Source organism: Chlamydotis macqueenii, chromosome 4 (genome assembly GCF_036417535.1).
Source record: "Chlamydotis macqueenii isolate bChlMac1 chromosome 4, bChlMac1.mat, whole genome shotgun sequence".
NCBI classification, from domain to species: Eukaryota; Metazoa; Chordata; class Aves; order Otidiformes; family Otididae; genus Chlamydotis; species Chlamydotis macqueenii.
The window spans coordinates 30897123-30912550 of record NC_141559.1 but is presented as its reverse complement, the minus strand read 5'-3'; the positions used below and the strand labels follow the sequence as shown (position 1 = coordinate 30912550).

The 15428-nt window shown below is 40.4% G+C and overlaps 1 protein-coding gene across 4 annotated transcripts in view; it reads left to right on the top strand.

Annotated features, from left to right (window-relative positions):
• The window catches only part of PDLIM5 (PDZ and LIM domain 5), a 130893-nt gene that overhangs the window by 26118 nt on the left and 89347 nt on the right, over positions 1–15428 (top strand). For all 4 annotated transcript variants that reach the window (XM_086746127.1, XM_086746125.1, XM_086746124.1 and 1 more), the window contains exon 2: positions 12665–12816. In XM_086746127.1, the coding sequence (XP_086602253.1) occupies positions 12665–12816 (152 nt within the window). The remainder of the gene's footprint in view (positions 1–12664; positions 12817–15428) is intronic.

Genomic DNA, 15428 nt, shown 5'->3' with positions numbered 1-15428 from the left:
ACTGATGTAGAGAATCTCTTTTGAGGATCAGCTTTCAGCAGTGAACATCCCTGATGATTTATTCTGAATACCTTTTCAACTTGAAAGTATCTTTCCCATCTTTCTTCTGCCAAAGGGTACATAATCACTCACAGTCCTGGTTTTCACCAGATGCTTGCTCGTGAGTGACCTACACAAACTTCAGGTATACTAAAACGTTCAGGGTGGTACGGCGAGATAGAAAGAACAAGACAACATGGCTGTTGGCAAAATAATGATCAGAAAGGAGATTGTTAGAAGGCCCAGAAACTTTGCTCTTCATTTAGTATAATTAATGCAGAATTCAAGCAAAAGCAAGATGAAAAAACAATATAGGTACTGTTTTTTATTTACTTACTTACTCATAAAACTCTCCCAAAGTGTTGTTTCCAGCAGTTCTAGAAGTAATAAATTTACTTGTAGAAAGTATTGGAAATCTAGCATGAGTCTTCCTACAGTAAATGTTGGTGGTGTTGGGTACTCAGTTAAAAAAGCTGAAGTGACATACTTAGAGATTTAGCAGGCATGAAGGTAGGCTCTGTCATCACTTTTATAAAAGCCTCTTGCTTGCGTGATGGTCAGGCTTTTATTCTTAGATAGCTTTGGAGGTGTTCAAGAGGCTGAATCTTAGAGGTTACGAGAAGAGTGTAAATCACATGGAGGCTAGCGCCTCCTGAGCAAGTGATCGATGTTTTGTACTGTTATCAGCAATAACAAGAAACCTGAACCTGCAGGCTTTCCAAACCACCTGTCTTGGATCAAGTTGGAGAGATCAGTGAATACTGGTTTTGATGTTGCATTGTTTAACCTGGAATTGTTTTGTAGCTTGGTCTGTAACCAGCAGCACATATTGTGGGTTTGTTTTTTTTTTTTTTTCCAGAATGCTACAGCAGTCTTGTTTTTAGTCCTAAAATTTAAGACTATAAATGATTTAAATTTTTATTTCCTTAGATGTGATAATGAAATTGAGTTTACAGTGAACACTTACAGTGGATTTCTTTTTCTGCCTCTTAATTTTGAAATGTCCTGGTTTTTGATTTGATAGTATAGAGCTCAGAGATATTCACATACAAATGGCAGTGGAGGGAGAAAAAAAGAAGATGGGGCGGGGGAGGTGGAAAAAACAACCTCAAAAAATGAAAAAGTAACCAGAGAGCTAATGTGACTACCAGGCTCTATTTTACAGGATACCTCCTCAAGTCCAGGCTTTGAATGGGCAGACACTTTCCCACTTTCCACTGCATAGTGATAGGCTGGGAGCAAGTGATAGACTGTTGCAGGGCGTAAATTTGAAGGGTTGAGTTTTCTTCATTGGTTTTTCAGAGCTATTTGATAACTATCCTTTTTCATTGTTTAGCTGTGTGTGTAACTTTTGGATCTCCAGATATCCAATAAGAAAAAACATGTTGCGGCGTAACTCAGACTTGAGGTTATTATGATTAGCAATTGCAGTGCAGCTCTCGGCAGTGAAACTCAGAAGATGGTTAAAATACAGCAGCAAGAAAATTAGACGAAGTTTACAGTTGCAACAAGTACACTGGCATTTTCCTCTCTGGAACTTTGTTAAGGAAGTTTTGCATGGGATTAATATCCAGACTTAAATGTCTGCAATGCATTTGTCAATCGAATGGTAAGGAGAATTTAAAACGAGGGTCTTCATTTTACAGTCAGAATATTTGTCCTGAATAGCTTTCTGTTTTCTCTGGACAAGTGCTTTTTGTCATGTGCTGCCTAAAAAAAAATGTTGATAATGTTCACGTGGTCTTCCTATACAGGTCCCCAGCAGAGAGGGAGGACAAATGCCTTTTCATTTATATAGATGTGGGGGGGTGTGTGGAAAAAAATATTTATACATAAATATTTACTTAAATAATATATGTGTATAACACCATCTGTAGTAAGATACCCAGTGTTTTAAATACATATGTAAATAACTGTATATATAAAACCCCCACACCTGGAACTGTATAAACAAATAATGTAAAAGTTATGTTTAAAGTCAAGTAAACTAAAACAGTGTTGTGTGTGTATATACTTACGTGTAATTTAGACATGGAAAACGAAATTTGAAATTGTAATATATTCTCATGAATTTTATTAGCTTGTGATGAAGATTTTTGTGTCCTAGCTATAAACAGCTGGTATGAATTTATTAAACAATGTGCAACTCCTTTAAAACATGTTTCTTGTTTTCTGAGGTTTTTTATTGGACTCTTTTCTTCAGTATTTTATACTTTGGGATTTGAGCCAGTAAGTGTCTGGCTTAAAAGAAATGTCTGCTGTAATATTCCCTTGACGTATACAAGGCAAGATATCCACTAGGATTTACTAATGTCTCATATTTCTGTTTTATTTCTTTGTGCTAGAAGTTTGCTGAGGATTTCTCTATCCATTGCATTAAATGAAGGCACACACGTATAGGACTGTGCCTTCATTGATCTGGAGCAGGTCTCAGCACATCAGTGTATTAGCTGTAATTGGTTGAATTCTTACTTTCCATGCACTTCAGAGCATATTGATTTATCTGAGCTGAGTTGTCATCTTTCACATGTTTAAAGTTGGCTTTTTCTTCCACATTACCAAGGGAACGTGCCATAAGCATCATTGCCTTTATGATTAAGATGTGACCGCTCTATTGATGGAGCATGGTTGAGTTGGAGAAGCTTCTGCACCTTGATGTATTTCTTCTGCACTCTCTCCTTGGGTTCTCAGCTGCACACTCAAAGGAGAGCTGGCACAAGTGTAGCTCTGAGTCCCCTGCCTTTTAGGCTCCTGGTCATAATTCTAACAGAATTGGTTCAGTGGGCAAAACTTTCTGTGGGGAGTGGGTGTGGTGGATTCTCATTGTTGTGCTTGGGTTTCACCTTGAAAGTGGACCACTGCTACACCTTTTGCAGAGTGCCAGTTTGGGATGGCATTCAGGTGAGCTGCGCTCCCTGGACAGGTGATTTGTGCCAGTAAGTAATATTTGCAGTGCTTGAACTTGCCTCCCTTTTCCTCTATTTATGTGGTGCAGCTTATCATTATCTCCATTCTTTGAAGCAAGCGGGTTGTTTCCTGCGTGTTTATGCTTGCCTGGTTTGTTTCTGCATGGGAAAAAGTGAAATAACGGCTGGTGTATCATGAGGGATTCAATTTGTAGTAGCGTTTTGTTGCCACTGGCTGTTAGTTTTTGTCAAATAAGGTTTTTCGTTCACGCTTACCTGCTTAACTCTCTGTTTTCCTTTCACATATGGGATTGCTTCATTAGTTACATTTCCTTCTCACTGCTGCCATGTACAAGGCTCTTCTTTTTCCTGTGAGAGGGACTCCAAGACAGCAACCCTGAGGAGAAGGACTCAAGGGTAGTGGTGGATGAGAGGCTCAACATGAGCCATCAGTGTGCACCTGCAGCCCAGAAAGCCAACTGCATCCTGGGCTGCATCAAAGGAGCATGGCCAGCGGGCTGAGGGAGGTGATTCTCCCCCTCTACTCTGCCCTGGTGAGACCCCATCTGGAGTGCTGCGTCCAGCTCTGGAGTTCCCAGCATAAGAAGGATGTGGACCTGTTGGAGCGAGTCCAGAGGAGAGCCATGAAGATGATAAAAGGGCTGGAGCACCTCTCTTATGAGGACAGGCTGAGAGAGTTGGGGCTGTTTAGTCTGGAGAAGAGGAGGCTCCGAGCAGACCTTACAGCGGTCTTCCAGTACCTAAAGGGGGCCTACAAGAAAGATGGGGAGAGGCTGTTCAGTAGTGCCTGTTGTGATAGGACGAGGGGTAATGGTTTTAAAATAGAGGGAGGTAGATTTAGATTGGATATTAGGAAAAAATTTTTTACAGTGAGGGTTGTAGAACACTGGAACAGGTTGCCCAGAGAGGTGGTGGATGCCCCATCCCTAGAAATGTTCAAGGCCAGCTTGGATGGGGCTCTGAGCAACCTGATCTCATTGGGGATGTCCCTGCTCCTTGCAGGGACTAGATGACCTTTAAAGGTCCTTTCCAACCCAAACTATTCTATGATCCTATGACTCGTGAGGTCATAAGGCTTCTCAACAGTCCCAAGTAGTTGCATGCCTTGGTTGCGGAGTTAATTTGTGTTGGCCATCCAAAACCCCCTAGCCCAATAACTGGAAGAGAGACTCTACTCACTTGCAGCTCCTGAGAGCTAAAGCAGCCATACAAAGTTTACATTGCATTTCTAGCTACATTATCATTCCATTTCCTCTTTCTGTCTCTCTGAGAAATTAAGTAGGCAGTAATTCTTACCCACTGGCATATAGTCTCCCAGGGAGAAATCTGCGTTATTTCTGTAAACTCTCTGAACAGAAGAATAATCTTAAGAGAGAAGACAGCCAGTTAAAATAAATAGGGGCTCTAAGGCACGCCGGCAGCATGAGAACACGACTGAGCTCCTTGAGAGGAGGCTTAGTGAAAGCTACTAATTTAGGGTCTTAAATATCTGCAGACATGCTGGCACTTAACTGTAAATCATTTTCCATCACTTAAGTATTTGGAAAGCATATTTTTTTTTAATTGCCTATGTTCTTCTTGCAAATATGATTTTTAGCCATGATGTGTGAATTTTTTTGCCTTAGTCCTTTTGACAACTTATTTTTTGACATGGTGACATCATTTCTTTTCCAAATCAGAACGTTAGTTGTCTCCTGTTATTCAGGGAACCCACAAGTATTACCTACCCCATCTTGGTGGGGATAGGCAATGCTTCAAGAGGCTTGGGAAGGCAAGACCAGATGTTTCGTCTTGTTAGATGCCAATACAGGTACACTTGCACAGAGTGAGGTTTGTTTTTTTATTGGCTGGTGCAAGGTGATTGTGAATTTTGACTCATTTTAATAATCCTTTGAATTCCAATTTTAACTTGTATGTCAGTACATGCAAAAAGTTTAAGCTGCATGTAAAAATACGTTAAATGTATTGGAATTTATTGCTGTGTGTGAAGTTAACTGCTTCCATTTCATATGGGCAAGTTCAAAAGCAGGGATTATCCTTTCTAATAACTGTTACAATGATGCTGTGTTGGTGTTATGTCAAAAATTAAAGCTGGAGGCACCTTTTGTGAAACTATTTGCCTCTGTTTCCTTATGTCCTGCAGCGGTTGGGCTGTCGTAAGGGAAGGGGGAGAGGTAGCAGAGATGAAACCTGCTCATGGAAAGTAATGCTGCAAGAAAACAATGATCAGTCAAGCCGTGACAAGTGAGAGATGGCACCAGCTAACAGTCCTCCTGGCATCAGCATGTGGAAACTGTTCCTGCTTATTAACAACCTGTTCTGGGGCAAGCAAGGGAAGCTGAGGGCTGCTGCTCGGTTTTGCTCCCATGGTATTGATCTGTTCTGCATTAGTTGATGGAAAAATAAATGAGCACATATCCAAAAGGCCTATGCGTTGTGCAGTTACCGTATTTTGTAAACTTAATTTATATTTTTGGATCCTTTTCTGCATCAACCCAATCGTGTGCAAGAGTAATTAACATTATGCGGTGCCTCTTCTGGTTCTGGCAGCTAACATCCTCTCGTGCTCCTCTGTAGGTGCACAGCTCTGTGTTTGGTGCATGCAGGGATGGATAGAGCAATGGATGTGTGTGTGTGTAACAGTTTGTTAGAAATGCAAAAGCAAGTTAATTTTTTTTCTTTATGGAGGTTATTAGATAAATATTGAGTGCTGAAATACAGTGAGAGAAAAATCTTAAGAAGAAAAGAGAGTTTAAATCATGTGTATTTTTCCTAAAACCTGTGAACCCACAGGCATGCTCAGCCATGTTTGTGTAGAGGGAAAACTCAAATTTTGTGTTTTGTTTGACATAATTTCTGAAAGTGAGACTACAGGGATACATGACACAATCGCATTAAAATGTATGCTGTTGTCAAGGGTAGTGCTCAGGGTAAATAGGAACTGAGAATAAAATGCAAGAGCTGGTTTTGTGGGTTCTTCACTGGCAAAATGGCTGGATGCCTGTGGGCTGTCCCCATCCTTTTCCCATGGGCTGCGTTGAGTCCAAGGGCTGGTTTGGGTGTGCTGCAGCCAAACCACTGCTGCACCACAGCAGTCTGGAAGCACCTTTACAGTTATGGAGAGAAAAAGGAGGGAAACGAAAACTTACAGGAACATGCGGGAGTATGGTCTCATGGAGCGAGGTGAGGGCAGGGTTTCCTGGCCGACGATACGCAGCAAAACACTCTGTTAATCAAAAGATTTTTTTTACCTAAGCTAATTTTGATCCCTGCTTGGTTTGGGGAAAACGTTTGGCTTATTTGCAGGACTGCCTCATAGCCCCTTTTATAGCAGGTTGTGTCAGCGATTTCTGCTGCAAACCCTGCATTAGGGTTCTGTACTTCAGCAATATAAATTTGATCTGGACTTTAAAACTGGCATGTGTGTTCTTGATTTGGAAGTGAGTATTGAAGCTGGCTGGCTAATCTGTTGGCTATGTGAATAATACTGCTGTAGTAAAGGCTGTGAGGAATGTGATATAGCTCTCAGTTTCCATTGAGCACTGAGGAAGCTTATTTGCCACAAAGAGCAGGTGCTCCCCTGGCTCTTTTTTTTTTTTCTTTTTTTTTTCTTTTTTTTTTCTTTTCTTTTTTTTTTTTTTTCCTCATGCAGAAGTGATAAGCTAGATCCCAAGTGTCCCAAACCTGTCAGGAGTCTGAAGTGTAACTTGGGCTTTTCCTTCCTTGCTGGCAGGGAAGGAGATGAGGAAAGGCTTTGGCAAGCTGCCCCATGAGGTAAGGGGCACTGGAGCACGGCGACAATACCCTGTGTGAGCTCATGGAGCTCAGGCGTCAGAGCTGAGTATGCTGCACTGCTGGCTCTGCCAGTTGTGTGGTGCAGGGGCCACCCGTCAAGAGTTGGGTCGGACACACACAATTCGTGCGACGGAGCCAGTGCAGCTACAGAGCATAAGTGTGCTCCTCCTTGTGTTTTGGGGCAAGGATGTGTTCTCCAAAAATACAGTAAGGACTGCTTCTCCAAGCTTGCAGTGATTGACTGAAGGGGAGTTTTCTAGCATACTTTGAGCTCTATGTATGTTTGAGAGCATGCTGTTAAAATATTGGCTATTTGTGCAAGGCAGTACTTCGATCAGGTGAAATGAGGCTAGACATAAACAAAGTAGTAACAGATAATGGGTGTAAATGTGTATTATAGCAGGGAGGTAAAGTCCTCGTGGTTTGAACATCTGCGTGAAAAGGCAGAGCGTTATTTGATAAAAGAGAGGTTGCCTGATTGCTTATTTTGTGATTCGACAAAGTTCTATAATGTTTTTTCCATATGCAGGTGTGTTGTGTTTTGGTTTTTTAATTATTTAAAAGACTTTAGTATAGATGTAGACTGAAAGAGAAGCAAGACTGGTGATGATACAAAGATCATTGACTGGTTGACTTCTGCTTTGATGGTGCATGTCTTTAAACTGAATTGCTGTAGCCAACCATGTATCAGAAACGCTCGAGGGGTCAAGATCAACCTGGAGGGATTTCAGATAGCCCAGGGAGTTTTAAATTGGGAGAGCAGTGAATTACATTCTGAGAGAAAGTTGCAGATGACGTTGAAGGATGTTTGTGTAATGGCGTGACCATTATTTACTGTCAGACTATGCAGTAATTTCTTTGGGAAAGTGGTTGTGATGCACTATCACACGAGCCAGTTGCAGCTAAGATTGAGTCAAGGCAGATGGCATGGAAGAGATAAAAGGCAGCTTCAATCTCCGGTCAAATAGACCATGTGTTATGAGTAACTGCAATTTAACTACTTCATTTATTACTGCATAAAGGCTAAATAATGATAGGTCAAAGAAGAGATGCTTGTCAAGTTTTCTTCTTAGTCCTGTGAGGAAAAATAGATGGTTATGTTTAATTAGAAATGAGTTAAGCTACATATGCACACATGCATTTTTCCTGGAAAGGATCTTTTAAAATATCTCATTAAAGTTTGAGAGTAACTGTAAAAAAGTTATTTTTCTCTCTATCTCTCTCTTTTTTTTTTTTTTGTAAATACTGGTTATTGCAAACTGAAATAATAGGCTGGCTAAAATTTAGTTCAAGAAAACTGTTGTATTCCAGTGTGTTTTGGGCTGTTTGCTTTTGAAAACCTGAGGTGTAGAATTATACTGAGATTACTTCTTATACAGTTACTTTTGAAGTTCATCCTGGATCAAGAACTGCTTTACTTTTATCTCTATTTGGAATGTGTTTTAGAATTTTAGAACAATATTTGCAGTTTTGGAATTCTAATGTTTAAAACAACAAGAACAACAAAAGCGCTTTTTTTTCCCCCCCCAAATAAAACTGAAATCTAATATTAGATGGGTGATTTTATTTATGTTTATTAGAAAGCATTCTGAGCGTCTCTGGATGGCATAGGCTGGCTTTTGGCCATGAAGCTGATTTGCTGCTGAGGGGCCAAGAAGAGATTTGCTGCTGGGGGCTGTGGGAGTGATTGGGCTCAGCAGGTGCCTCATCATGAAATGTTTCTCCCGCTTGCCCTCCCCCTCCATCTCCAAATGAGCTTCCCAGAGTACAGAAAGATGGAACTAAGTAGGAGGAAACATTTCTGGTTTGGCCATTTTGTAGTTTTAAAATCTACTGGTTAACATTAAAAAAAAAAAATCTCATTTTTTTGTAGCTGTAATTCATTCTTGATTTTAAAAACTTGTTCATACTGTAAATACAAAATTAAAACAGATCCATCCGTAATATTTCTGATGCTTAGAAGTTAGTTTGATTCATAGGTAGCCAGTTTTGTTGCATTGATTCAATTTGTTTGCACATGTATATTTTATAAAGGTGTGTTTTAAGGATATGCTTTTCTCCTACTAGGAATTAAGCGTTAGGTGTGTTTTTGCTTTTTGTCCATCAGTTTACTAGTCTTTTGGTATTTAAGCATAGGTAATACTGTAGTTCACTGGTGACTGATGTCAGGTAATCTTACTAAGCTAAGGTTAAATTTGCAGTTTAAGAGCAAAATCACTTACACAGGACAAAAAATGTGATGCAAAAGTAGTAATAATTTATAAATACCATTTCAAATTTTCTTTTGTATTAGCACCTACATCTTTCGATGTCTTCTGCATCTGTTGGATTTTTCAAAATCCGCGTGAAAAAAAAGAAATAAATGGAGTTAGTTTCCATTGTGACAAGGAATACGGGGAATCTTTCTTTCAATTTTGGTTTGAATATGTACACCGTTTTGCACACATAATCCCAAGTATATGTATGAATTTATTGTTTGTAATGGTATCGCAAAGTTACAGAGTCTAAGGAGTGTCAAAATGGAGGCTCCTGGGGTATAAATATGTCTGCAGCGTGGAAAAGATCCTTAATTACGTCAAGTGTTCTAATTCCTCCTGCTGTGTTCAGTGTAGATGTTTGTTTATTGTTATATACCTGTTCTTGTGATTATACTCCTCTTGCATCTGTGGTAAAACTCTGCCCCTGTAGCTTAAGTCACACTTCGTTACGGGTGCTTCACAAGCCAAGGATGCTGGCTGGTACTCTCAGGGAAGACTTGTGCTCCAGCTGAGATTTCCTAGAAGTACCACCCTCGCTTCTCTTGGTTAGTCAGATCTCTTATCCAAAATCAGTAGGTGTTAACTTGGAAGTCTTATTCACTGTATCTAGATAAGGAGATTACTGCTCTGGCATCCCTCTGCATGTGCAGTTCTTACACTCATGTCCAGTAATTTGTTCAGGTGTGCCTGTGACAGCCTCACCTATGAGGAAGATTCAGTCCCCTGCCTGAACGGCAGATCTTGTGGACGTAGCAAGGGGCTCGTCACGCTTCTCGCAATCTGCCTGCTTTTTTCCTCATCTCCAGGGTGCATTTTCCAGCCATATATTTTACAGAATTTTCAGCCTGGGGTTTTGCTGAAATGATTTTTACAGCTGTCTCCCATGTGTACTTGCAAAGAGTTTCATCCCCAGTAGGCAACAGTTTTAAGAGTGACCTCTTGAAAGTCAGGTGAGCAGAGTGTTGGCCACTGGAATCAAACACAAAAAAAAAAAAAATTTTCTTTTAAAATTAATTTCTGTAATTTTATACTTTTTATAGTTACTTGGATGGTAACTCCCCTCCTCTCCCCTTAAAACAGTCTCCCTGAAGCATGCTTTTGAAGTCTCACTGCTGAATGTGTGTAGGTTGCTTTTTTTTTCATCACGAATTACGATGAGTGAATGTCATGCGCATTGTGAATGTTTAGAGAAACCTAGATTTTATTCACTTCAGCAGTCCAATCACAAAGCATAGTGATCTGTTTGACCTTTAGCTTTTAGTGCACTTACGTTCCTTTCCCTTTTCCAGACCTGGCTGACAAATGTCAGCATGTCGTAATGTATCGATTTAGGGATCTGTTTATGGCAGGTTCCGCCCCTCACCCAAAGGTTTGAGGAGCTTCCCTATAAATAGCTATGTTGGTCATAGCTTTCTATATACTTGTAGGGTTCCCTGATCTGTGTTTTGTGGTAACTGGGTCTCTTAGCTCAGAATTTGGGTATGAACACCAAATTTTGGAGGAATTTTGGCTTTGTTGTTGAAGCCTTTTGTAAAGGATGCACCATACAAGTTGTAATTCTGATGAATTTAGCAAGTCAAGAAGTTGTTTTCTGAAATTATTCATCTCCTTTTTCCTTTGTCCTCTACTTTTCTTCCTTGCATGGGACTTGCTCTGCTAACTTTCTCTTCTTAGAACCCTTTGGTTTCAACTCTGGGTAAAATTTTGCTCTGAGGACTGTCCACGATTTTGAATCTGATAGATGACAAGTCTTCCTACATCTCAGGCCTCCCCTTTCACCAGAAAAATGTATTTAGTAGCACAGAATTAACACCAAATGGAAGGATTTTTCTGTTTTTCTTTGAATTTTTGGCTATTGCTTTTAGTTGCTAAAGATTGCTACTGCAGGTGTTTGTGGGACATAGACTGATGTTGAAAAATGCCAGCCATGATCCACTGAATGTGAAGTTTCCTTCTTTCAGTCTATATGTTGTCAAGTTATATGTATTGCATTTGCATTTGTCTTGCAGCATTAGGCAATAATACCTTTTCCTCTGTTAAAGTATTTGTCTTCAGATGCTGCCCAATACACGTGTCACAGCCATCATGTATTATAGTCTGAGAATTTGGGAAAGGCTTAACAGTATCAGGTAGGCTGATGGGACACTTTCCACGAGTCTACCAACAAGTGACTGTTCATACAGACTGACTATGTAGTATTTAATGTATTTCTGCCCCTTTGCCACAGATGGTTTTTTCAAGGTTGGTTTTTTTTTTTTTCCAAGACCTAGCCTCACTTCTATTGGAGAAGTGAATGGTGTGGAGCCTGGTGGACCATACTTTGTGGTTGGTCATTGTCAAACAGAACTACAAAGAACCAAAACTTCTTGGTCCCTACTGAATTAACTAAACCAGAGGCAATTAAAAAACAACAGAGATGAAAGTCTTCCTTCTACCTCCCTTTGAGAAGTTGCTTACTAGTGCATGACTGTGGCCCAAGGTGAACTCTGCTTTTGGAAATAGAAATGAAGTAATTCTGCTGTTTGCAGCACCTCCCCAAAAATGTAGCACTTTGTTCAAAGAACAGACTCATGCTTGCAGGCAAAGGAAAGAGTTGTGAGGTTTTGTAAGCACAGCACAAGCAGCTACATCTTCTCTTCTGTAAGATAGAAAATATGTCTGGAAACAAAGAGGGAATTTGCACCATCGAGGACTGCTCTCTGCAGCCAGCTATAAAGTGATTAGCAGATTGAGGACCGGGGATATAAATCAGTACAGAGATCTTACCATGTGTTGCTTTGTCTATTTCTGTTCTTGGGAATGAAGCTAGTTGAAATTCAGTAGCATCAGATGAAAAGATGAATTTATTGTTTGATTGAGGTCAATAATGTGAAAGTTACAAAGGTTTCTGTTGCGAGAGTGTTTAATTCAAGTGGACCAAAGGCAGTTGAGCCAAACTTTGGCAGTGACCTTGATCAAAGAGGCAGACTGCTCAAGAGACCTTTCTTATTCTGGTCTGAATATATTGCAGGTCACTGGGGTCTATAAACCCACCGAGAGAAAGGCAAAACAAAGTCCTATAACCAGTCTGTCTGTGATGTTGAACTTTTGACTTTCTAGTAGTTGCAGCTGGGGAGAAGTCAGCTCCACTGTTAATGAAGTCTTCCATGCACACGACCAGTCATTGACAAATACATAAACTTTGAAGAGATTGTTTAGATGGAAAATCTAGAATGGAAAAAGCTGGTTTACAGCCTTCCTCTCTCTTCTTGTGGGAAGAATTTCATATATGAAGACAGAAGAGGCTGGAATTTAGAATCCAGGAAACTGTGTGTGCCTATCCCTACTTGTGTCTCTTGGTGCATGTGTGCAGCTTCCAGCCAGGAAAGTAGGAGTTTGATTTTTGAACAATAGGCAATATTGTGCAATACTTTTCCTGTTATTCAAGTGAAATAAGAACAGGAACCTATAAATATTGCTTCACCAGAAAGAAAGATATTACAGTGACTTTCACAGAGGTGTACTCACAAAAGAGAAAAGATATTTTTTCTTTTTCTTTTTCTTTCTATGAAGCAGCACTGTGAGTAAGATACTGTGGTCCTGTGTTCAGAGAATATAAACATAAACCATCCAAGTTTCTCATTTACCATTTTTGTGATATTTCAGCTTAACGATGGTGGCAAAGCAGCCCGAGCACACGTGGGCATAGGTGATGTGGTTCTCACCATTGATGGGATAAGTACGGATGGGATGACTCATCTAGAAGCGCAGAACAAGATCAAGGCGTGTACAGGCAATTTGAACATGACTCTGCAAAGGTAAGATACCTTTAAAAAAAAAAAAAGAGAATCATCATAACAGTTGTTTAGAGGATAAAAACATGTAAGTTGTTTGGCAAAGTGCATGGAATTAAGTGGCCATGATTGAAAGATGTGCTGCTGTAGCCTGAAATGTGTCTTGATTTATGGCGTTTTAAAAAACTTACTAGATATTAATTATGTGAGTCGACAAAGGCCTTTTCCAACCTTCTGTCACTTGCTCTACATTGATTGAAGTCTAGTTCTTCTTCCTTTTGAGCTTCAGATTTATTAACACTTGTTTAATTAAAACCAGGTCTTATCCAGGCTCTTTTTCCACTCCTCTTCTACTGATTGACTAGAGGCACTTCTTTTTTTGGGTCATTTTTGTTGGCTAACAAAATGATGGGTTTACTTAAACAGTTAACCCCTGAGTTACATGGATGAAAATACTGCAGCTCAGCATCTTGAAGAGATGTTTCCCAAAGTGATACTACTGTTTCACAAAGTAGCAGCCTCCCTTTGCTAATTGCAGCGTCTACTGTAGAAGTTACAGTTTGGTCCAGTCTCCCCATTCCTGAAACCTACAATTTATTGAATTTCAGTACACCACAGTTAGCCTGGGACTATGTTTTGGGAGGGGTTGGAAGAAGGGAGCAGGATGCTCATGTGTGGGTTATTGGAACTGAAGAGCAGCACAAGCAAGAAATTCCTTCAAGCTCTCAGAAGTCTCCCAGGGCTAAGTATTGGCTTTTATTAGAAGACTACTATTTTTATTTAATTATGTGAGTGCGTATCTTGGAGGAGGATTGGCCTCTGAAGCCATCACATAATGAGAACCATCTTTTCTTGTTACCAAAGAAAACAGCGGTTGCACACCGTGATTGCTGTTGGTGCCCACCTTCAGCATTGCTAAGTTCCTCGCTGGTTGTTAGTTAAGGCCCGTAACAATATCTCTTCACCAGTTACTACCTTTTCCAACAAATTATCTTGCCCTTAGCGAAAGGACCGTCTCTCTCTGAGAGTTCATCGGTATAAGAATATAAGAGATGACACGGTTGTAGGTCTGGCAAACGTCCACCTCTCCAGGGTGGTGGTGCTTGTTCCCAGCCTTAAGTGATGTGTAGTTGAATGGTTGTGTGAGTGCTTTCTTTTCTAAAAGGCTACAGCTGTGCTTGTTGTTTCTTGTTTTTCCTGTTGTCCTTCTGTACTTTGGACCTTAGCTACCATTACTAAGATATTCCCTTTGCTCAGCCTCCGAGGAAAGGAGTTTCTTGTGGCGTGGCTCATGCCTGGAGCATCTTCTCGAGTGAAACTTGTAAAGTTGGCATTAAAAGTTTCTTGATGAAACAAGGTATTATACAGCTCATCAGAAGAATCATGCATTATATCTAGTGTGTCACTTGCTTTTCTGTCTCCCAATGAGGCAGGCAGGTCATTTAGAAATGCACTTTCCAGGAGCCCACTGAGTCACTCCAGCAGGCAGCTGGGTGTGTGGAGATTTGGCCCACTTTCTCCTGTCACCATAAACTGATGGGCAGGATTAGTATCAGATATAGGAAAGGAATAGCAGGTGTGTCTCGATCAGGTAGTAACTTGTCTGAAGCTGCTTCTAGTTGGGTGCAGGGGTGAGTGGTTTGAAAATCAATTTAATCATGAGTTAGCCTGGTCCCCTCCTGTTCTCACCCTTCCTACCCAGTGTAGCATCTGACTCACCAGCATTGGCTACCTGACAGCTGAAGGCTAAGTCAGGATCAGACTAGCAGAGATGAAAGGAATAGCCTCAGTCCCAGCATCTGGGGGTGGGACAGATGTCCTCTCATGCTGCTCTACCAGTCTACAGTCCCATGGTCTCAGCTGTTTCTAATTCTGCCCAGATCCCATGAAACCAAAGCCATAAACAGTGCTCTCCTGGCTCCTCTGCCTGTGAAAACTTCCTTGCTCTGATTGCTGTTTATCAGGAGATTTGCTTCAATTGTTTATTTGTTCTTTATAGCCTGGAAGAAAGTGCTTCTTGGAGCCAGACTGGCTCATGCTAACTGCAGATGCTGAAAGCGCATGGGAGGCACGGCTTAAGAATATAAACAGGGTGGCAAGATAAGCCATTTTAATATTGAGGGATCTCCATAATTATATTCTTCTGTTCTTGTCTCTTCTCTGAAAACAAAACCAAATTAGATAAAATATTTTGAGCTGTTTCACATGCAAGATTAAAGAGATACTGTCAATGTGAAACAATGTTTGCCTTGAAAATACAACTTGGTGCCATAAGCAGGAAAATCTGAGACGTATCTAATTTTGGTTTTACTGCTTTTAATTATCTTCAGGGGTTTTTACACTTCTCTGAGCTTTTGCCTACTTCTACACCGACTACTGATAGTTTGAACTACAATGCAAGCATGTTGAGGTTAGTCTGGAAAGGAGTATATAAATTCATAGATGCTGCCCTGGTTTGCTGCTGCTTTAAAGGAACACAGTGACCAGTTGGTTAGTAGTGTTACTTTGAGGTCCAAGAAAATTGGGAGAGCATTATGACTCGAGCTAATGGTTTCTGCACTTTGAGCATTTCCATGTGGCGTTTTATGAAAGATGTGAAAGAACTCGGTTTGATCAAGTTAATTATAGGAACCAGA